This window comes from Macaca mulatta, chromosome X, assembly GCF_049350105.2.
Source record: "Macaca mulatta isolate MMU2019108-1 chromosome X, T2T-MMU8v2.0, whole genome shotgun sequence".
Taxonomy (NCBI): domain Eukaryota; kingdom Metazoa; phylum Chordata; class Mammalia; order Primates; family Cercopithecidae; genus Macaca; species Macaca mulatta.
In genome coordinates, this window is record NC_133426.1 from 117500367 (window position 1) to 117525135 (window position 24769).

The 24769-nt window shown below is 37.5% G+C and overlaps 1 protein-coding gene across 7 annotated transcripts in view; it reads right to left on the reverse strand.

Moving 5' to 3' along the window:
• CHRDL1 (chordin like 1) overlaps nucleotides 1-23205 on the reverse strand; it is a 121408-nt gene extending 98203 nt beyond the window's left edge. For 4 of the 7 annotated variants that reach the window (XM_028841792.2, XM_015127989.3, XM_015127991.3 and 1 more), the window contains exons 1-2: nucleotides 23101-23205; nucleotides 19487-19614 (exon numbers count right to left, since the gene is read on the reverse strand). In XM_028841792.2, the coding sequence (XP_028697625.1) occupies nucleotides 19487-19580 (94 nt within the window). In that variant the 5' untranslated portion in view covers nucleotides 19581-19614; nucleotides 23101-23205. 7 annotated transcript variants of the gene reach the window in all.
• Nucleotides 23206-24769: the final 1564 nt, after the last annotated feature.

Consider the following 24769-nt stretch of genomic DNA (forward strand, 5'->3'; position numbering starts at 1 on the left):
AAAATCTTCGCTCAGAAAGCTAAAAAACACTGATGAAAGAAATCAATGAAGGCCTAAATAATGGAGAGATACATTTTACTTATGGATTGCAAGACACAAAATTGTTAAGATATCAGTTGTCTCCAATGTGATTTATAGATTCCATGCAATCTAAATCCAATTACCAGCATGATCTTTTATAAAAATTGGTAATCTAATGAAAAATGTATATGGAAAGGCAAAGAAAGTAGAATAGCCAAAACAATTTTGCAAAAGAAACATGTTGAAGACTTAATATAAAATTACAGTTTTTGGCTGGGTGTGGTGGCTCATGCCTGTAATCCCAGCACTTTGGGAGGCTGAGGCAGGCAAATCACTTGAGGCAAGGAGTTCAACACTAGCCTGGCCAACCTGGTGAAACCCTGTTTCTACTAAAAATACAAAAATTAGCCAGGCGTGGTGGCACACGCCTGTAATCATAGCTACTCAGGAGGCTGAGGCACAAGAATCTCTTGAACCTGAGAGGCAGAGGTTGCAGTGAGCCAAGATTGTGCCACTGCACTCCAGCCTGGGCAACAGAGCAAGATTCTGTCTCAAAAGCAAAAACAACAACAACAGACTGACGTTTTCAAGACAACGTGGTGTTGGCAAAATGTTAGACAAATGGATCAACAGAATAAAATAGATTCAAAAACTACCCACATGTGGTCAATTATTGATTTTCAACAAAGGTGTAAAGGGAATTCAATGGAAAAGGGATAGTACTTTCAACAAATGCTGCCTAAATATTTGGATAGTAATATACAAAACATAAACTAAAATGAACCTTAATCCACATCACATACTATATATAAAAATAAACTCAAGATGGATTATAGACTTTAAAACCTAATTCTTTAAAATTTCTAACACACAAGGAGAATATCTTTGTGATTCTGGTTTAGGCAAAAAGTTTAGAAATGACCAATGTCACAATCCATAAAAGCACCCCATTGTGCTACCAAATACTACATCTTATTCATTCTATCTAACTGTATTTTTGCAGCCATTAAAATTTATTTTCTATTGATTAGTTTGGATTTGATTTACTCTTCTTTTTCTAGCTTCCCAAGGTGGCAGTCTGTATTATTGTTTAAATCTTTCCACTTTTAATATATTAATTCCTTGCTATATATTTCCTTCTAAGCACTGCATTTGCTGCAGCTTGCAAATTTTGATAAGTTGTATTTCCATTTTCTTTTAGCTCAAAATATTTAAAAATTTCTCTTGAGACTTCTTCTTTGACCCATGTATTATTTAGAAGTGTGGTTTTTAATCTTTAAATAATTTGGAATTGTACAGGTTTCTGTTACTGATTTCTAGTTTAATTCCAGTATGGCGTGGAGGTATACATTGTATGATTTCTATTATTTTGTGTTTCACAAGGTATGCTTTATGACCCAGAATATGGTCTATTTTGGTGAATGTTCCATGTGATCTTGAGAAGAATGTATATTCTCATGTTGTTGGATGGAGTATTCTACAGACGTCAGTTAAATCTGGTTGACTGATGATTAAATTGAACTACGTCCTTACTGATTTTCACCTGATGGATCTATAAATTACTAATAAAGGGGTATAGAAGCCTCCAGCTATAATAGTTTGTATTTCTCCTTGCATTTCTATCAGTTTTTGCCTCACATATTTTGATGCTTTGTTAAGTGCAAACACATTAAGGACTGTTATGTTTTCTTGAGGAATATACCCCTTTATTAATATGTAATGCCCCTCATTTTTCCAGGATAATTTTCCTTGTCCTAAAGTCTTCTTTGTCTGAAATTAATATGACAACTCCAGCTTTCTCTTGATTAGAGCTAGCACAGTATATATTTTTCCATCCCTTTACTTTTAACCCATCTGTGTCTTTATATTTAAACTAGGTTTCTTTCATTAGCATAATGTCCTCCAAGTCAATCCATCTTATGGCAATAACAGGATCTCTTTTGTATAGCTGAAAATATTCTTTGGTATACATTACACTAAGTGAAATAAGCCAGACACACAAAGAAAAATATCACATGATCCCACTTTTATGTGGTATCTTTTTTTTAAGGTCAACTTCACAGAGATACAGAATAAAACAGTGGTGACTATGATTGGTGTAGAGGGGTGGAAATGGGAGATACAGGTCAAAAAATACAATGTAGCAGATATACAGGATGAACAAGTCTTAAAGATCTAATGTGCAACATGAGAACCATAGCTAATGATAGTGTACTGTATTCAGAATTTTTGCTAAATGATTAGATTATAGCAGATCAACTGAACAATGTGCCTCTTGGATGTATTCAACTGAAGAATTTGTCCCTGGATATTTGTACTAAAACATACTAAAACCAAAAGTCAAAATATATTGTTTAACACGAAATTTTTCTCATATATACAGTAAAATGAACCATCATATTAGTTAACAGGATATTGTTCTGAGACATGTAATAAAAGGGAATTGAAAGCATTGTTCCTAAAATAGGATTTGGCAATCTGCAAGTAATGGCCTAGACCACCAAGTTTCATCAGATGCAGTTCAAAGTAATGCTTGCATACTTTGCAACAGAAATTGTAGTTATCAACCATAATATGGACCGAAATTCTAGCCTCTGTGACTTCCACAGACCATACCAATAGAAGATGAAGCTGCATTTTCGGGGATATGTTGGCTTTTGTGAAAAAAATATTCTTTTCAAAAGGAGACCCAAGACACTTGGCAATGTGGTGAGCACATTTCCACAAACAGCCATCTTTACATTGGTGTCATATAAGGGTTGGTGACATGAGGAACTTTCAGGAGTCATGGATAACAAATTATGCTGTTTCAAGATGTCAGTAGCTGGTAGGTTTGAAGTATTGACAATAAGAGGATGCAGTGTATCTTGAAATAAATGTCTATCCATTGGGAGAGGTGAAATAAAAATTTTCTCAAAAATAAAACCACTAAAAAAATAAAATTTGAATTTCACCTTCAATGGTTGGTCACAATTGAGGAATCTGACCCATCAGAACTGATGAATTTGACTTGAAGGGACAAATTGTTCAATTAATATGATTATAACTGCTCTTGTGGGGGAAAATGGATAATTATGTAAGATGAATAAATATACTAATTTGTTTCACTATAGTTACAATTTTTATGTATATGTATCTCACAACATCACGTTGTATACCTTAAATGTACACAATAAAATTTATTAGAAATATTTATAAAAATAAAGTGGTCTCTTATAGACAACACATAGTTGGATTTTGGGGATTTTAAATCCCCTGACAGTTTCTGTCTTTTAATTGGTTTATATAGACCATTCACATTTAAAGTTACTATTGATTTGCTAGTTTAATATTGACCGTATTTGCAATGACTTTCTATTCATTGCCCTAGTTTTTTTATTACTTTTTTTTGTTTTCCTTTCTTTTTCTGTCATCTCTGGTTTTAACTGAACGTTTTATATTATTCCATTTTCTCTCTTCTCTTAGTATATCAGTTATACTTTGTTTAAGGAAGTTTTTAGTGGCTGCCCTAGAGTTTACAATATACATTTACATTAATCCAAGTCCACTTTTACTTTTAGATAACACTATACCACTGCATGTGTAGCATAGGTGTGTTCTAACAGAATTTTCTCAATTCCTCCCTTCCATTCCTTATTACACCTGTCACTCATTCCACTTTCCCATAAGCTACAGACATGTAAGACACCACTGCTATTTTTATTTTGAACTAACTGTTCTTTATTATATCAATTAAGAAAAAGAAAAAGATTTTATTTCACTTATTATTTTGCTAATGTTCTTCCTTTCTTTAAGTAGATCCAAGTTTCTGACCTACGACATTTTTCTTCTTTATGAAGAATTTTTGTTAATAGTTCCTGCAAGGAAGGTCTACTGGTGACAAATTCTCTCACTTTTTGTCTGAGAAAGTCTTTATTTATCATTTATTTTTGAAAGATAAATTCTCTGAATACAGAATTCCAGATTGATAGCCTTTTTGTTCCAACAACTTAAATATTTCACTCCTTTCTTTCTTTGCTTGCAGTTGCTGAAGAGAAATTTGATGTAGCCATAAACCGTGGGGGGTGGGAAAGTATTGTATAAATATTTTAAATGTATTTATGTATTTTTATATGTTAAATTAATACTTAATTTTTTAGAGCAGTCTTATGTTCACAGAATTGGGAGGAAGGTACAGAGATTTCCCATATACCCCCTGTTACCACTGCCACACATGCATAGTGTCCCCAATTATTAATATCCCCTGCCAGAAAGGTACAACTGTTTCCACTAACGAACCTACACTGACACATCATTATCACTCAAAGTCCACAATTTACATTAAGGTTCACCTTTGGTATTGTACATTCTATGGATTTGGACAAATATATAATGACATGTATCCACTATTATAGTACCAAAGAGAGCAATTTTACTACCCTAAAAATATTCTGTGTTCTGCCTATTCATTCCTCTCTCTTGCCTAACCCCTGTCAACCACTGATCCTTTCATTGTCTCCATAGTTTTACCTATTCCAGAATGTCATATAGTTGCAATCATACAGTATGTAGCCTTTTCAGATTGACTTCTTTCACTTAGTAATATGCATTTACATTTCCTCCATGTTTCTTCACAGCTTGATAGCTCATTTCTTTTTGGTGCTGAATAATATTCTAGTGCTTGCATTTACCAAAGTTTATTCATCCATTCACCTACTGAAGGACATATTGGCTGCTTCCAAGTTTTGGTAATTACAAATAAAGCTGTTATAAACATCTATGTGCAGGTTTTTGTGAGACATACATTTTAAAATTTGGGATGTAAATATCAAGGAGTGAAACTGCTGGATCATATGGTAAAAGTATGTTTAGTTTAGTTTTGTAAGAAACTTCCAAACAGTCATCCAAAATGGCTGTACCATTTTGCATTCTCATCAGCAATGAATGAAAATTCCTGTTGCTCCACATCCTCACCAGCATTTGGTGTCGTCAGTGTTCTGGATTTTGGCAATTCTATAATAATAGGTGTGTAGTGGTATCTCACTCTTATTTTAATTTGCATTTCCCTGATGACATATGATGTGGAGCATCTTTTCATAAGCTCATTTGTCATCTGTATACATTCTTGGGTGAGGTGTCTGCTAAGGTCTCTGGTCCATTTTTAAATAGAGCTGTTTGTGTTCTTATTATTGAGTTTTAAGAGTTCTTTGTATATTTTGGATAACAGTCCTTTATCAGATATGTCCCTTGCAAATATTTTTCCTAGTCTGTGGTTTTTTATTTTCTTGACAGTGTTGTTTGCAGAGCAGAAATTTTTAATTTTCACGAAGTCAAATTTATCAACTCTTTCTTTCTTGGATAGAACCTTTGGTGTTGTATCTAAAAAGTAATCGCCTGGAACAGAATAAGGAGCTCAGAAATAATGTCACATACCTACAACCATCTGATCTTCAACAAAGTCAACAAAAACAAGCAATGTAGAAAGGAATCCCTATTCAATACATGGTGTTAGGATAACTGGCTTGCCATATGCAGAAGATTGAAACTAGACCCCTTCCTTAAACCACATACAAAAAGTCAACTCAAGATGGGTTAAAGACTTAAATGTAAAACCTAAAATTATAAAAACCCTGGAAGATAACCTAGGAAATGCCATTCTAGAAGAAGGAACTGGCAAAGATTTCATGACAAAGATGCCAGAAGCAGCTGCAACAAAAGTAAAAATTGACAAGTGGAATCTAATCTAACTAAAGAGCATCTGCACAGCAAAAGAAAGCATCCACAGAGTAAACAGCCTACAGAATGGGAGAAAATATTTGCAAACTATGCATCTGATGAAGGTCTAATATCAAGAATCTGTAAGCAACTTAAACAAACTTACAAGTAAAAAATAAATAACCTCATTAAAAAGTAGACAAAGGACACGAACAGACACTTTTCAAAAGACACACACGCAGTCAACAAGCACATGAAAATATGCTCAGTATCACTGATCATTAGAGAAATGCAAATCAAACTCATCATTAGATACCATCTCACACCCATCAGAATGGCTATTACTAAAAAGTCAAAAAATAACAGATGCTGGCAAGGTTATGGAGAAAAGGGAAGGTTATACACTGCTGGAGAGAATGTAAAATAGTTCAACCATTGTGGAAAGCGGTGTGGTGATTCCTCAAAGACCTAAAAACAGAACTACCATTTGACCAAACAATCCCATTATTGGGTATACACCCAAAGGAATATAAATCATTCTACCATAAAGACACATGCGTGCATATGTTCACTGCAACACTATTCACAATACCAAAGACATGGAATCAACCTGAATGTCCATCAACAGTAGACTGGATAAATAAAATGTGCACATATACACAAATGGAATACTACGAGGCTATAAAAAAGAATGAGGTCATGTCCTTTGCAAGAACATGGATGGAGCTGAAGGCCATTATCCTTAGCAAACTAATGCAGGAACACAAAACCAAATACTGCATGTTCTCACTTATAAGCGAGAGCTAAACAATGAGAACCAATGGGCAAAAAGAGGGTAACAACAGACACTAGGACCTACTTGAAGCATGAAGGTGGGAGGAGAGAGAGGATTAGATAAAATACCTATTGAGTACTATGCTTAGTATTTGGGGGACAAAATTGTCTGTACACCAACCCCCCGTGACACACATTTGTCTGTATTAACAAACCTGCACATGTACTCCTGAACCTAAACTAAAAGTTAAAAAAGTAAGTCATTGACAAATCCAAGGTTACCTAAATTTTTCTCTTATATTATCTTCTAAGAGTTTTTTAGTTTTGCATTTGACACTCATGTTTGTGTTCTATTTTGAGTAAATGTTGGTGAAGGGTGTGAAATCCATGTCCAGATTTATTTATATTTTGGATGTGGATGCCCAGTTGTTCCAGCACCACTTATTGAAAAGACTGTTTTTCTCCATTTAATTACTTTGTTAAAGATCAGTTGATGATGTTTATTTGGGTCTATTTCTGGGCTCTCTATTACATTCCCTTGATCTATTTTTCTATTACTTTGCCAATAACTCATAACTTTGATTACCATAGTTTAATAGTAAGTCTTGAAGTTGGGTAGTGACTTTGTTCTTCTTTAATATTGTGTTGGCCGTTCTGGGTTTTGCCTTACCATATACACTTTAGAGTCTGTTTGTTGATATCCACAAAATAACTTGCTGGCATTTTTACTGATATTGTATGGAATCTATTCATCAAGTTGGGAAAAACTGACATCTTGGCAATATCGAGTCTTCCTAACCACAAACATGGAGTATCTCTCCATTCTACTTAGTTTTTTATTTCTTTCATCAGAGTTTTATAGCTTTCATCATATAGATATTGTACATATCTTGTTGGATTTATACCTGTTTCATTTTAAGGAGTCTTTATAGAAATAATATTGTATTTTTTATTTCAAATTCCACTTGTTAATTGCTGGTAGACAGAACAGCAATTGACTTTTATATTAACCTTGTATACTTCAACCTTGCTATAATCACTTCTTAGTTACAGGAGTGTGTTTGTCATTGTTGTTGATCCATTGGGATTTTCTACGCAGAAAAACATGTCATCTATGAACAAAGGTAATGCTGTTTTTTCCTTCCCAGTCTGTATACCTTTTATTTCTATTTCCCATCTTACTGCATCTATTGTTGATTTTCAGTTCATTCAGTTTTTTTTCTTGTGACAACAGGAATAGCAACCTCCAAGATCACTGTGTATCAGACTGGAAACAGGAAGCTCTTTCTGATTTTTTTTCCCATGTGTTATGTGTATAAAGGTTTTATTACAAAATTAACAGCATACATTATATACATTTTATAAACTACATTATAAATTAACATATCAGAACATTCCTGTGACATTAAATAGTTTCCCCATACTTCCTGACTAATTACATAGTTCTAAACCAATACACAGCTGAACCACAATTTATTAACCAATCCCCTATCTTGGAACACTGGGTTGTTTCCATTTCTTTCCATTAAATAAATTATGACAAAGATCCTTATATATAAAGTTCTGTTTGCAACATTAGGTATTTTCTTAATGCAAAATCTTAGAAGTAGATTTCTTGGGTCAAATGTTTTGAGTACTTTCAAAATTTTTATTTACGTTACCAGACTACCTTCCAGAAAAGCTGCAGTAATTTACTTTCCCATTAGCAGTGAGTGAGACTGCCCAGCAACGGACTGTTTAAAGTTTTGGCAACTTGGTAAGTAAGGGAAAATCGAACCAATATTTCTTTCTTTTTCTTATCAGCAAGGTTGAATATATATTCATTTTAGTAACCATTTTTATTTCCCCTTTTATGATACTATCATCATTGTCAACATTGTTATATTAATCTCTATTTGTGGGCTAAAAGTAGGTGCTCAAAATATTTATTAGTTGAAAGAAAACAGAACATACTTTTAAGGCAGAATTTGAGTGTTTTTCAGTCAAGTCTTAGCAATACTTTTTAAACTTCTGTTCCACAACATTCAAGGACATGGTAAGAAATATTTTAAATATGTTAATAATCCCAGCATATTTAACTGACGAGAGATGATTATGAATTTCCCAAGACTAACATCTAAATAAGGCATCTTTCTCTACCATTTCGGTGAGATGAGAGTTACTGTTTCTGTACAATAAATGTGTAGTCTCACTGACAAACATTTAAGTGATTTGCTTTTCACATATACAACTTACTTCAACATTTCAGAAAGAATCTGAGTATACATGTGGAAGCAAATCCTACAAGGTGGCTCCTTCAAATGGCATTACTAGGCTAGCATAAATATTCATACTTACATGGGTCTGGGGCAACTAAAACTTGAATGGAGGTAAGCTAAAAGTTACTTTGTAGATTTAAATCCATTTTGCAGAGTAAGCTATAACCTGTATATTATGCATTTGATTCTGAATTATTTTTCTTGCTTGGATTAGCTCAGAGGTTGACATAATATTTACCTATTTAAAATATGAAACTGAATAAGTTTTTCTATCAGCTATATGTTCTGCATGGTTGAAAAACCTACCCTTTTCTTACTTGATAAAGAAGAAAGGGGATAATAAAAGATAAAGACCACTGAAAAGACTACTCAAGCACTAAAATAAAACAAGCTATACAAATGTGGGTTTCAAGTGCATTTGCACATTTCCACATTTCCAAAACTCTCTTCCAAACTGTTTAAGATTCTGACTTGCAGGAAAGTCTGCTTCCAAAAGGACAGTATATATTGATGTGATGAGGAAGGTATTCTTAATATGTAACTTTTAGCCAAGTTGCTATCTATTCTCTAAAAAGTCTTTAAGATAGATTATTTCACTGATACTATTAAATGGATCGCTTCAATATATGTGAGTTCACCATTATTCTTGAAAACCACAGATAACCGAAATAACTGATTTCAGCCAATAGATTACACCTTCCCCAAATTCAGCCTCTAAGGAGTATTATTAGACAAAGTTTGAAAGCTGAGCCATCTGAATTTTCTGCCCCTAATTTGGCTCAAAGGCTAGGAGGTAGATGATAAGTGTAAAAAGCAGCCAGGGAACCAAGTGCAAGAAAAATATAGAACCAAATGAGAATGGTGATAACAATAATAAAAACAAGTTATATTTGTTGGGCATTTCCTATGAGGCAGGATCTGCTCTAAGGGTTGTACATATCTCAATTCACTAAATTCTTACAACAACCCTACAAGGTAGGTCTCATTATTGGCCCCATTTTACCACTGAGGAATCAATGGCACAGAGAGGTTTGGTAACTTGCCCAAGTTGACATGACTAATCAAGGTATGGAAATATAATTCAAACCTATATCTTGTAGCTTTAGAACCAAGGACTATAATAACCTTTACAGAATTCTGCCTCTCCTGCTACATAGTTGGTAAGGTGCAGGTCACTGTTTTTAGAACTTGGAAGGTAAAGAGCTTCCACATATTCTTTACTAACCTTTTCTCAAATTATTTTTCCACTATACCTTTTTAATACAGCTTTGATCACCTTTTAAAAATCAATGTTGTTTGTAGTGAAGTCAAGTAATACTCAACAAAGACTATATAAAATAGTGCAGCTGGCAGAGACTATTTTGCATTTTTGTATTTATATCAGTGACAATACATAATGCATAAAATAGTGCTCATGCTTTTAAGGGCTTTGAAATCTTGATGGGAAGACAAGATTACCCCAGCTAAAAGTTATTTTTCATTCTCTTTAAACCTAACAGCACTTTCCTCATTTGTTCACGTGGCATTTATCTCACATACCAGTGTCTTCCAAACTATGCTTCTTGAGGATGCAAATATCTTACTCAAACACTAAGTGCTGATAGAAACCTGATCTAAAATGAAAACATAATGGTATTTCATCAACTGTATTGGTCTTATTATCTCAGCAACATGGGATTTGGCTAATTATGACCCAGACAGAAACCTACAGCTCCTGGAAGGAGTAAATTTAGGAACTGAAGGCAGACAAGGAGCTGAACAGTAATGCCATTAGTGCTATTAAACAATGCTTCTGCAATTACTGACACTCATATTTTTATAGCACATCAAAAAAGTAAACACTATAATTTTTTTTTTTTTTTTTTGAGATGGAGTTTTGCTCTTGTTGCCCAGGCTGGAGTGCAATAGCACAATCTTTATTCACTGCAACCTCTGCTTCCTGGGTTCAAGCAATTCTCCTGCCTCAGCCTCCCGAGTAGATGGGGTTACAGGCGCCTGCCACCACGCCCGACCTCAGGTGATCTGCCCACCTTGGCCTCCAAAAGTGCTGGAACACCATAATTTTTAAGACAAGTTTGAGCATGGTCGTCCAATACTGAGTGGTTAGCACAATTATACTAATTTCACCATGAACACATTGGACAATCACTAAATTTGAGAAACTATGATAAAGTCAATTTCAGTACATGCTTATAAGTTTGAAATTTTAAAAAGTTGTTGACATTACCCAGGAGATAATTTAGTGAGTTATGCAGTATAATCAATAATACATAAAACTCCAGTATATCATCTTGGACAAAAAGCACAAATCAGCTCATTTTATTGAAATAAGGATGCCTCGCCAGCTTCCAGGAGATACGTGCAAGAAAATTAAGGTGATCACTTGCCAATAACAGAGAGATAGAAACTGGAGGATGCATGATTTACTGCTAACTAATGGTGTCTGAGAGTAAAATTTGGTCCCAAAGGAATTCCAACATGTGAGATGGACCTTCAACCTGCAACATCACAGCTATTTTTCAAACGTATCAGCTTGCCCTAATTAGAGGTGGCTATTTCTGCTACTTTAGGGGCCCCTGTTAATAGGAACAATGATGACAAAAAAGTAAACAACAACAGATACGTGTCACTATGCCATCAATGTTTTGCCAATCATTACTGACCAGCTCCCAGGATTAGGCAAAGGTCAGTAACTTCATCACCAGTCCAAAATCAAGAAAAAATTCCCAAGAACTGTTTTTGATAAGAGCTATTACTGTAGACACATTGTCATGTAAGTATTACAACAATATTTATTCTATTATAACACGTGGTCAGTGGAAAAAAAAGATGAATCTCTGCTATTCATTATATGAGCGGACACATCAAGTAAACAAACTCCTTTTAAATTATTTATTTCTTAAAAAGGCTACTAGAAGAGTGAAGAAAAAATAAAGGCATAAGTGCTTCTCTTCTGTCACTTATCAAACTTGAAGTAGAATGTAGGAAGGGCAAGATATAGTAGTTAAGGGGAAAACGTTTCTTATTTCTCTGACAACTGGATTTCTAGAGTTGAAGACTCTGTGTCATATTTTCTCAGGACTTTAAGACTTCATTTCCAGTCTGCGGACACCAGAGAAGAAGAAAGTAATGAAGCAGCAAAATTCTCCATCCTGTGTATGCAGCTTTTTCCTTCATTCAGAAGTTAATTATCTTTTTCCTTCTTGCTGGATCTCCTGCCCAAAATTATATATTGAGTATTTTATGTTTTTTTGTTTGAGATGGAGTCTTGCTCTGTCACCCACTGGAGTGCAGAGGCACAATCTCGGCTCACTGCAACCTCCGCCTGCTGGGTTCAAGTGATTCTCCTGCCTTAACCTCCCGAGTAGCTGAGATTACAGGCGCCCGCCCAGCTAATTATTTTTGTATTTTTAGTAGAGACGGGGTTTCACCATGTTGGCCAGGCTGGTCTCGAGCTCCTGACCTTGTGATTCACCTGCCTGGGCCTCCCACAGCATGGCCCTCTCACTACTTGCTTTGTGGTTATTTCACTTTCCTATTAGCAGGTGGGCAAACCCATCAAAAGGAGATCCTTTTACAGAAAGGCTGCTAAGCTGGTGAAATCTGACCTTAATATTTTTTCAGACAAATATCATCTCTTCCATGTCATATGACTTAGGACTTTGGGCAAAAATAAAAATGCCTGTTCAAAAAACCAAATTGTTCTTCCTATCAGCACTGTAGCGGTGCAAATCTCTGTGAAGGGAGACTTTCTGTTTGATCAGGAATACTTTTGTTCCCTTTGGTAAAGAATAAAAGTTGAGCTCTTGAACTTTCCACAATAGAATCAAATATGTATATCCTGCAACTGGTATCTAAACCACCCAGCTTTCACTTACAGACATCATGGGATATCTCTTCACTACAGGTGCATTTTAGAGACTCCCATTGTGAATTGACCTTAAGTGAAACAACTCAAAAACAAAAAGCCAAATACTGCATGTTCTCACTTACAAGTGGAAGCTAAATAATGTGTATATATGGACATACATTTTGGAAAAAATAGACACTGGAGATATGGAAAGGTGGGAGGTAGGAGAAGTGTGGGGAATGAGGAATTACCTGTTGGATACAATGTACACAATTCAGGTGATGGCTACACTGAAAGCTCAGACTTCACCACTATGCAAAATATCCTTGTAACAAAACCGCACTTGTACCCCCTAAATTTATATAAATAAATAAACAAACCCTGATCCATCCTGTTTAAAAAGTGCTTCAGTTTTGTAAACTAGTATGTTTGTATAACTGAGCTTAGAAAAAAAGACTACAAGTATATGTATCAGTTAACTATGGTTATCCATACACATTGTGATTACTGCTCATTTTCGTTTTCCTTATACTTTTATGCACCTTTTGAATGTTTAACAATGAGCATCTATTTTAAAATCAGAAACAAATCATGTTAATAGAAAGCTTGCTTAGGGCATCTGATAGTTGACAATCCAGTCTAGTAGACGTGTTAAACATCTATTTAACATTTCCATGTTCTATCCTCCAATTTAGATCATTCAAAGGGAAAGTACCTGGAATGCATTTCCTTATGCTTATAGAAAGTCCTTTATTGAATTATAATATTTGCCTTCTTCCTTTACAGAGGGTCAGTAAAGAAACGCCAAACAGACAATTCTATTTTCTATGAAACCAAGGATACCCAGAATGTACCTTATTCAAACATCCCATGATCAATACTGCTTGAGTAGGTTAAAGGTGGGAATAATCTCTGTAGATGAAACTGTAAATTTTCTCTTGACAACAAACCCAAAGTTTCTCTTTTCATCCTTTTGGGAGGCATAAGCCAAATTTACATTATAAATGCTATAATCTACTAAACCAAATGTTAAAAACATCTATTATTTCTATTTTCTTCAGATGGCCTCTATTTTATTTCATCTTTAAAAACATTATCTTGCTCCTATTCTTTCATCTCTAATGTGTATCTAATCTTTCTAGAAGCGGACAGGCTACAAATCTTAAATGGATAAAATATTCTTTGCAATTACCTTGTGACAATATTAAACATCCATATGGTTTGCTCCAAGTGCACAAAACCAGGGCCCTTGTTTCCCTTGTTCCATCTCCCCAGCCCCTATACTATTCTTTAGTTTTCAGTCCAGAAGTCAATAATTCTATTCAATTTGTAAGTAGTGAATCTTTACTTCAAAGAACACGAATGACTCAACCAATACCACATGACAAACAATGGAAGACTGACCAGAAACCAGGTCTCTTGACTTTAAGCATAGTCCTCGTTCCATTAAACTATGAAAACATTCCAATCCTACTGAGAAGTCAGGGAAATATAAGAAGCATAGACATAGAGGCACATACTTTTAACCTTCCTCACAATTTTCCTTTGGTTTAGCTAATGTAGGTTCCTGAAAATTTTTTTAGTCCTTGTCTCAGTCTTTTAATTCCCAAATAGTATACTACCCCTCTTAGGAATTTGGGTTAGAAAATCTTCATTTATTTACTTGGGTCATCTCTTATGTATTAAGTGGCTGCCATGTATAAAGGACTGGGCTTCTATTCAAGACAATGAACTGACTTTCTCAAAGAATTCCAGGAGGCAGATAGGCATAGTGAACAGAACACTTAATTTGGAGACCTGGGTTTTGGTTCTAGCTATGGCTGGGCCTTTCTGCTTGTCCTTGTACAAAGTCACTTGACCTCATTGAGTTTCAAGTTTCTCACCTTAAAATTAAGGGGATAATATCTTTGACTTGTAAGAGAGTTGCTCTAATAGCAACCACTTACGAAAAACTTACTATGTGTCAGCCACTATGCAAAGCATTTGGTGTACACAATCTCGTTTCTTCTTCAAACGACAATGCTCATGCTCATTATGCTATTATTTCCCCCACTGTACTGATAGGAAAACTAAAGCTGGAGAGGTTAGGTAACATTCCCGAGGTACGTAAGTAAGTCAAGGAGCTGGGGATTGGATCTAGGCTAACTACAGAGCCTCCATTACAAAACCTACTGCCCCCTCACCAAAATAAAAAAGAATTAAGAGTATACTTTGAAAAGCATTAAGCTATCTAATTTTAAGTATTCCTTTCTTCTACTTCCACTTAATTAAACTTCTAAGATGTGAACAGGTCCACTAATTTGCTTGTTCAACAATCACCTCAAATGTCCAAGGGAGAATCTGGAGCAGGAAAACTCACACCTTCCTGGCTGGCTCTCACAACAGACAGAGAAGTTCTAAGTGGGCTTCACATGTTTCAAACTTTCTAAGTATCTTCTTCCTTCCCTTCAATGTTTTGGTGGCTTGCCTTTCCTGAGAAGTCCAGAGGCCCAGTTTTAGCCAAATCTGAATGTTGGAAGCTTTTCTCTTGAGGAGAAAAATAAGTGACAATCTGGTTCCTTGAAGATCCAGTTAACTCACCTTGTAAAGCAGGAGTGGACTCCATGAAATACATGAACAATTTCTCTCTCCAGAACCTTTGCCAGACTTGGCACAGGCTGGTCTATTAGAAATACATAATTGAATATTCTTAACAACTCAATTCTTCAACCTCACTTTGATCAATAGTTCATTACCTAAGTTAGATCTGCCAAAGGGGCAAACTCTTCAGCCCATTTGTCCCATATTTGCATGAATATTATGCTGTGAATGTTACGCTCCTTTGAACTTCAAAAGAGTTTCCTGGCCTCATTGACTACAACTTTAACAACAGAGCATAATGGAGTTATACAGAAGGACCTTTTCCCAGCTAAAGACCTCAAACCTTGCTGATGCTGAACAGTAACAAACTTTTATGTAAGCAACAAATGGCTCATTCATCCATTGCAACGCACTATCAGTATTTTCGGGTTTCCTGAGCCTGTCTTGCCTCTTATAAGAGAAATTGTAACTATGGCTAATTAGCTACCAGCAAGTGGCAGCACCCACCTTCACTATTCCTTGTGATGAGCTTTCCACAAACAAAGCATTTTTTCCACATCTTCAGATTTCTGAATCAATTGAGTGAGCATCTTTGATCATAATGGCATCCCCCGTCATTCCACCCTGATGCCCCAAATAGGAGAGCAAACAGGCTACAAAGCCCAATTCTTGACCTAAAAGCTTATATTCTAACCAGCCCCTGCAAGATAAAAAACTTTGCCTTCTTTTGGTAAAATGGTGTCAGACAAGGAGAGACATGAAGAGTTTATGACCCATACCTACTCTTACCCATTTTCTGAAGTTTTTCCAGTTGCTTTCCTTTTTAATTTTAGAAAACCCCTCTATTTCTTCATCTACTCCCATACCAACTTGTCTCTAGAATTGCACAGTAAAAATATGGGAAGTAAGATGTACTTTTACTTTAAAAAGAGCTTTTCTCCTGTTTTAAAAGTGAAACTTGCCAATTGTGGAAATTTTGGAATAGACAGAAGCATAAAAGTGAGCAAAAATAACATTCATAAACCTACCATCCGGAGATTTAAAAAAAATTAGTTCCCCATTGCATACCATACGGGAATATAAATTTCAGATGGAATAGAGAACTATGGGTAAAACATAAAATTATGGCAGCAGTAGAAGAAAATATAAAAATACAGGGTGAGAAAGACCTTCCTAGGAATAAGAAATCCAGAAGCCATACAGAAAATGAATGACAGGTCTGACTACATAAAATTTTAAAACTTCTATATGGGAAAGATACAACTTAAAAATTAAAACAAGCGGCATATCAAAAATAATATTTAAAATATAAAAGGTTAATAAGTTTTTAACAAATAAATATCACAAGCAACCAAACTAAAAAATAGACAATACACTGAAGAAATAAAATTGAACTAATACATAACTGAAAAGATGCTGTAGAAACAGAAAAGTACCAAGAAAAACTGACAGATTATTTGTCCTATTAAAATGGCCCCGAAATATAAAGATTGATTATAATCTTGGTGAAGGAATTAGAAATGTACTTTCATACGTAGATGGTGGGAGCATAAATTAATACAACTTATATGAAGGGCAATTTGGCATTACTTATCAAGATTAAAACTGAACATGCACTTCGACTATTTCTCACAAATAGTTGAATAAGTGCCTAAAGATGTTCATAAATGCCTTACTTTTAATAGCAAAAACCGGAAACAACCTCAGTATCTACAAATATAGACTAGTTAAACAACCCAGTGCAAACTTACGCAACTGCAAACTATGCAGGCATTAGAAAGAATACGGCACTATTATATTGCAATGTATTGACATGGAAGGATGTCCTACACACATTATTGAGCAAAAGCAAGTCACAGAAAAGTGTATATAATATCCTATTTTTGTAAAACAAAAACTTGTACAGACATGTATGTATAATTTTATAAAACAAAGAAAGTAGTTTGGAAGAACACACAGCAAACCACTAATAATGGTTATCCCAGGAGAGTGGAATGGGAGTTTAGGGATACATGTTCCATATGAAGCTCAGATGCTTTCATGTTGTTTTGCATAATAAGCATACACATTAATTTTATAATTTAAGAAACTTAAAAATAAGTTAACAAGCATTTCTCAGGGCCGCCAAATTTTCAATAAACAGTGTTTTTAATGGTGGCATTACATTACATTACCTGGATCATTTTTGTAACTATTTATCTATGAACTGACATTTCTACTGCTTCTAACTTCTCACTGTTAGAGCTGCAATATAAATCTCTGTGCATGCATATTGTGTGTGTTTGTGTATGTGCATGTATATATCAAGGCAACATACATAGGACATATGCTTTGAGGTTTTCCCTTTAGCAGAGATGATTTTGCATGTCTTCAGAACAGTTAGCTTGGGCGTGGACACAAATAATGATGCTCAGTGGCTCATTAAGGGAAGGACCATGACCTTAGCCTCATCATCTGACAATAAGCCTGAAACACTGGACCAGATCTGGTGCCCTAGGCCATCTGTTACATAATCAATTTGGCACCAATTGAATATCAAAAGGGCTTGGAACAAATTCATCTGCACAAGGAAATATTAGAAAGTAGTCGATTTGGGTTTATAATTTTTTTTTAAGTCACATCTTTCTTTGTCTAAGTTTCATGGACAATATTATTCAATTCTTCATAAATATGAAAGGCTTTCCATAAGAGATGGTCTTCTGAGAGTTACAAGCTTTCCCCATGAGGTCATCATTAACAGGCTATAAGGGAAGTTTCTCTCTAAGACAGGAAGATTATTTTGTATAAATTTAAGGGGTACAAGTGCAGTTTTGTTACATGGATATATTGTTACATGGATATAAAGTCTGGACTTTTAGTGTAACCATCACCCAAATAATGTACATTGTACTTATTGAGTAATTTTTCATCCCTAAGCCCAGCTAATTGTGAGCTGAGCTGACAATGCATGGATGCTTCTGTCACATCCACTTAAATCAAGGAGGGCTTCTAGAAGAGGAGGATTCTGAGATGAACCATATTCAAGCGGTAGAAGAAGGATGCAATTTGAGGGATACAAGAGTAAAGGCTGATCCAAGCTTCCTTGCTGAGATCATGCCCCACTAAACTTCCTTTTGTGTCCCAATCATACTAGATATCACCATAGACCGCTTATGCTCAAAAGCCTAATCAAAAACACTATTAAACACTACTTCTCCCAGGAAGAAGACGACATTTACTATGGAAATTGTAGTGGGACAGAAACACACTTAAGGATGGAATAGGCTTGGCACTGTTCTCCTTGTCAGCAAGCCTTCTGCCTGATCTATTTAACTTATGTGATAAAAGAGATAAAGGTTTAAGTGATGGGCTTCAGATGCTGCTTCAGTTCCTACCATGAATATTTTCACAGCTCCTTCTCATGAATAAGTTCAGTGGAGCAGAGAATGCCCCTCTTGGACCAATTCCACTTTGTGCTTCTTTTGATGCTGTCAAAAAGGAGAACTAGAGCTTAGGCTTTTCCTTCAAATTTAGAGCAAGTATCTACCTCAGAGGTGGCTGCAAGTGGCCCAAAGAAGGTAAGACCCACACTGTGCAAAGGCAGCAAGAACGGAGATGTCGACGGTAACTGATAAATCTCCTAAACGTGGCAGCAAGGAGGGTTAATTATCCCCCCGCCCCCACTTCCTGCCACTCTCTGCTTTCTCCAATGTGTTAGCCCATTACACGGATCGCTGACTTTCTAGAAATATTCCCTGGCTTTGCAGGGATGTTCTTTTCAATAAATGGCATCCAATTTGCTAACGGTCCCTGGAATCTCAATTTCCTCAAAGGATTTTTCATCTGAGCCCAGTTCATAGGAAGGTTTCGTCCTTCCTCATTTTTCAGCGTAAGGGAATAGGCAGAGACTGCTTTTCTTTTTCTTTTTCTTTTTTTTTTCTGTGTCATTATTTTTCATAAACTGAAAGCCTTTGCTGAAGAGTCTGAAATTTGGGAAAATTCCAGCTCATCTGTCAGATATTTCTAGAGTTACGTAAAATGTAATGAGATTTGTATAGTTTACAACAGGAAAGAGAAAATAAGCTAATGTGTCATATGTTCTATGAGACAAAGACTACATGATAATCAGAAAAACAGCCCCAAATTTAGTCGGCCTGATTCAAAGCTCTCATTCTTTTATCAATTCATGCATAAACCAGTAACATTCACTTTCTTCTCTTAGAATAATGGCACGGCCACATTTGGGCTAAATCACAATTGCTACAGATTATAGCCACATTTTCAAAGACATTATAAGAAGTGTATTATTTTCCAAATGCAAGACACTTACGTTTTACTTGCTCTGTTTTGCCTCCTTCTAGGAAAAGAAAGAACAACAAGGAAAAGATGTATTTCATGCCTCCCATTTTCCACTTTTTACTCATTTGGGCCACTGCAAAAGGTGACAGAACCTTCAAGCTGTTGGGAAGAAAGCAGAAAAAAGACTTAACACAGATCTGGAACTGATAGAGGTCACTGATGCTCAGGCTTCTAACCTGCTAGAAAAAATAATGCCAGAGAATTTACATAAGTGTAAGTATTGTTTGCCTGCACAAGATAAAGGACTTGCCTCTCCTGTCTTGCAAAGCTTGTGGGCGAAAATTCAAGTGAAAGAGGGTGCATTCCTATCCAAAGCTGAGGCTAAGTCCTTACAGGCAAGTCATAGGAAAATGAAAATAAATTTTGAAATCTTCCTTTCTAAGGGAATTAAAGTTGATTTCTCAAGAAATTTTTTTGGGAGAAAAGGGAAACTTTAGTTTGCAAAAGCGGTTATTTTAGCAAACAAGGTAAAAGTAACAGGCATGAGACCAAGCAATTTCTGAAATGAAAGTTAACTAATCTTAGCTTCAAGACTACTTTTACCATTAATCCTTTAGGAATGAAGTACAAATTGATCAGTTTCTTGTCTGTCCTCTATGAGATCTACAAGGATATTTGGTTTGGCAGCTAATGTTGGAAAAGATAGATGTAATTAGCAAATGGATGCAATTAAACACCTGAAAAGTTTTATTGCTTAAAATGTTTCAGACATATTCCTCCCCCATGAAGTCCATCGTAAAATGGAGATTTCAAATGGGCCATTTTTGGGGGAAATTGGGCAAATTAAATAGATAATTTGTTTACCTTGCACCACCATGCAAAAAACCACTAAAACAACTACAGTTCTTCAAAACATGAGATTGGCATTCCCAGTATAAGGAGTAGAAATCTTAAACCTTTTCAACCTTGGAACACAGAAAGTTTGCAGTAGCTCATATCTAGTCATGGGTCATTTCCACAGACTTTAGAGTTTGCAAAATTCTTCCAATGGGTGATCTGAAAATATTGAAATGTTCTAAAAACACCAGATTCAATCTGAATGGGAAATGAACTCATTGATCTTTCCAGAGAGTCCAAACTAAATATTGCACATAAAGAACTTGAAGGAATGCAAAACGATCATTTTGGAGAGCTGAATATGTTTGGGCTCTGAAGTAGGTGCACAGCTCCTATTTAAATGCTATGAAGTTGCCTGGGTCATTCAAAATCCACGGTTTCAAATCATGAATGCATAACCAAGGAAGAACTGATGATAGAGTAATTTGTGCTATCAGGCAAAATTTGCAGCACTGTCTGCCTTCTTTCTTTACCTCCTCCCTGCTCCTTAAAGAACCAAATTCTCTTAGGACATGTTCCTACCCATCCAAAGTCCTGAGTTCTGATGTCTTGGTCCCCTCTGTGAGTTTGTGGCCCACTTTCAATCACTCAGAATGTCACTGTCCCTTGAGGGCTACCATGTTTCTTTGAAACAAAACATTTTCATTAACAATTTAACACAGCTACCCACCTCAGTGAGGTTCTTCCTGAGCCTACTCTAATAAGTTTATTCCCCAAGCCTCTGAAAGAGAAAGATTTTTAACCACTTTGGATTTCAGTGGGTGTTTCTGAAACCATGGTTTTAGGGTCTCCCCATGCAAGAATCAACAGGGCTGCTTTTCTTGTACAATGGTTGGGCGATTCGGTGAACAGTAGCATTGCTTCCTAACTCAAGTTGGCAAGAAAGCAGCTCATAGATTTTTTGCCTTTCTTAGGTCCCAACTAATATTATAAGCAAAAAAAAGTTGGTAACTAGAGAGCAATTAATCTCTTTTGGCGTTCCTGTCATCTGTGTGGCCTCCCAGGCTGTGATGGAGAACATCAGAAAATGAATCGCTTTATAAATATTCACTTTTGATTTACAAGATCCTGAAGTCCTGCCTTTGTATTCTGTGCAGAAATATGAACCAAGAAGAGTTCCCTCCCCAGATCTCCTCACTGTTCAATTTCTCTTTATCTCTTCAGCTTTTTCTTTTGGGGAAGGGGGTGGTTCAAAACATGTGTTGGGACTGCAGCAGTAAACAGAAGCAAGCACTGCTCAGCAAACTTAGCCGACTCTTATTCTTGCAAAGAGCCAAACTGTCCTTAATTTTTCAAATTATACTTTGACCCAGTTAACTGGAGTTATTTCTGCATTAACTCTGTCTGCTTCACACAGGCTGTTGTGCCATTGAACTCGCACTGGCTCTTTTACAGGTTACTTAGACATATAGCCATTGACATGTTTCAGGGGATCCAGGACCCAACAAGAAAGCAACAACAACAAAAAAACCAAAACTCTGCAACACTGGTAGTGGAGGTGGGATGGGAGAATTCCTGTGTTTTACAAGATAAAGAAATGTATCAAGTACCAAAAGAAAGGTATTTATTAAGGTGCTTCCATGAAACAAGTATTCACATTGTTCATTTGCGTTAAGCAAAGGGATCAACTGCTCCTCGCCCAGCTGTGACTGCAAGGCAATCTGGGCCATCAAGTGTCAGGAGCCCACTTTCAGAACAGGTCTCCTGGGTAGAACAGAAGCAAAGAGACATATCCACAGGAAGGATAAGGGATGAACACATGTCAGCCAGTTCTTCACGCCCCACAGTGTCTCTTTAATCCTCCCGAGAGGCTTGACTGACCTTGTAATCTCACATTGACTATCATCTGTGGGACAGCCCCTAGGGTAGCAATTTTCTTTCCGACAAACAATAAGAAAGACACTGCAGTCTCAGGCCCTTGTCCATCAGCTGAAATCCTCTCCCCACTCTACCACCCAGCAAGAAAAGTTCGGTTAACTGGTGGTGTGTTGCCACTGAAAATGGCAGTTTTAACCCAGGGTATCTCTTGTTGGAGGAAATGCCTTCATTGCTGCTTATGACTGCCAAACAATGCCTCACATTTGGCTTGCAAAACACCTTTCTATCATTTCATTTCATTCCACACAACTTCACCTTCAAAATGGGCACTGGGGGTACACAGAGAACTCAAATATCTTTAGTGGCAGGGCTGGGAGGGACTGGAAAGCAGCCTTTCCGGGCCCTATGCTCTGGCAATATACCACGTTGCTTTCAGAGCCTAGTGTCTCAAATTCTGACCCCCGTAGTCAGGGCCAAAAAATGAGGCAGATGGCCAGAGCACAGGATAGGGAGCCTTTCGCCCATCTACTCTGTTACATTAACTTTACCACATATTCATCAGCAAAATGAGAAAACAGGCTCAGGAACACAGGCAGTGATTAAAGGGACTGCAGAGCCCCTTGGGTAGCTCAGGGTGGAGTACCCAAGTGACCTCTCAAAGCGTCAGAGCAGAGAGAAATGCAGGCCGAGTGGGGAGGGACGAGCTGTGAGTTCGAATTCAGAGACCCCCAACTTGCTTTGGTCAGAAGCCTTGGGCCCCACCTCCATCCAGGTTGGTAGCTGCTGGACCATAGAACCGGCTGGGGTGGCAGGGGAATTTGGGGCACCCTGGGGAAACTTCCAGGGACGGCTCCGACTAAGAGAAGGCAACCCACCTGTGCAAAGGCTGGAAAAGGTGAGGGAAGCGGGCGCCGGGCACTGCTCACTAACCTGGGCACTGGCCTCCTCCGTCTGCCACGCGTGCACGCGCTCCGAGCTCCCCGGGGCGCTCTCGTCCGAGGTCTGGGGCTCGCAGGTTGTGGCGAGAGCTAGAGTGCGCGCGAGGGGGGAGGGGGAACTCAAAAGTGGGTGGGAGGAAAAACATCACCGCCCTCACACCACGAGGGAGCAGCGGCTTGCTTGGCTCCCGGGGGCAGAGCCAAGGCGCGGGCGCCGCGGCCCGGGGCCACCTGCCCGCCCGCCCGCCCGCTCGCTCGCTCCCCACTTGGCCCAAAAAGCCGGCCACTCGGCGCTGGCGGGAAGTCCGCAAGCACGCAGCCGCTGCAAGCACGCACCCTTTCTCCGCCCCGGCACAATGGCTTTATTTCTGCTCCCCCGGCCCGAAAGTTTAAAAATCGTTAGAAAGTGTGAGACTCAGCCGGCTACTTTCCCATCACACACCGCCCCCACTGCAGGCCCCCCTCCTTTGGCTAGGAGAGCGTTGGGGTCTTAAAGGGACCGCACAGCTCCTCCGGTCCCTCCTCCCACTCTGCACTGGATGCACCTAGGAGCTCCCCACCACTCGCGCACGCCCTGAAGATACCGACTACCCTCGGACTCCCCTGCCTGGAAGCCCACACCCGCTCTCCTCTGGCACCAAGGCATTTCCGAGGTGTTCACCTGGTCTGGTCCTGAGCTGGTGTCCTGGACTCAGAATGAACTGGCCTCGCAAATCATGCCCTAGCATGCTGCTTATCATTTCAGGGGGTTTCCCAGATCCACACTGTGGCTAGTAGAGTGACAAAGCTTTGGTTTGGTGTCCTTAAAGGCGGAGTGGAGATGGGTGTGTGTAGGGTCAGGGATTAGAAATCCGCTTTCTCTTACCAACTGGGCTCCCAAGCCTCATGGAAAGGGGCTCTTCTAACTGTTAAGTGTCTTGAAGAAAACATGGTGCCACCCACCATACCCACTATTTTTTTTGGTAAGTCCCTAAGCTTCTAAGTTGGGCCAAGAGCTCAACTTTGAAATCACAGTAGCACTGCTGATGCCTTGGTGGGCCTGCCTACTCCAAATTTGTGTTTATTCAACAAGTGATAGTTGCAAAGAATTGTCAGAAACTTCTAAGGTCCAAGAAAGTGCTGCCTTGACAGACAATATTTTAAGCCCCTAAATTTGGAGAAGAAACGCAGGGCTTTTTTCTAGATGAACTAGATAAATATTGATATTCCTAACATCTGTATAGTACTTTATGGCTTACGGAGTGTTTTCACATACATCAACATTACTTTTTACTCTCAAAACCAACCGAACTACCTGAGGTCTCAAGTGTTAAGAGTTGGTGGGGAACTTCTGAACCATTCAGCTTAACCTCATCATTTCACAGAAGAGGAAACTAAATTGGGGGAAGAGGATGATGTGTCTCAGGTCACACAGCTAGTAAATGACAAATTTGAGATTCCAATCCAGATTCCCTAACTTTCAACCCACTACTCTCTGGTTGTTATCTCCAGTCTGTAGATGAGGAAATTGATGCTCAGAGAAATTGTGGCTTGCCAAAACAAACAAACAAACAAACAAAAAAACAAATAAAAAAACCAAAACACTTATCAGGAACAGAGAACAAAGAAAAATTAAAACAAGAATAATTGTCCCTGGATGTTACCTCCTTTTTCTTTTTCAG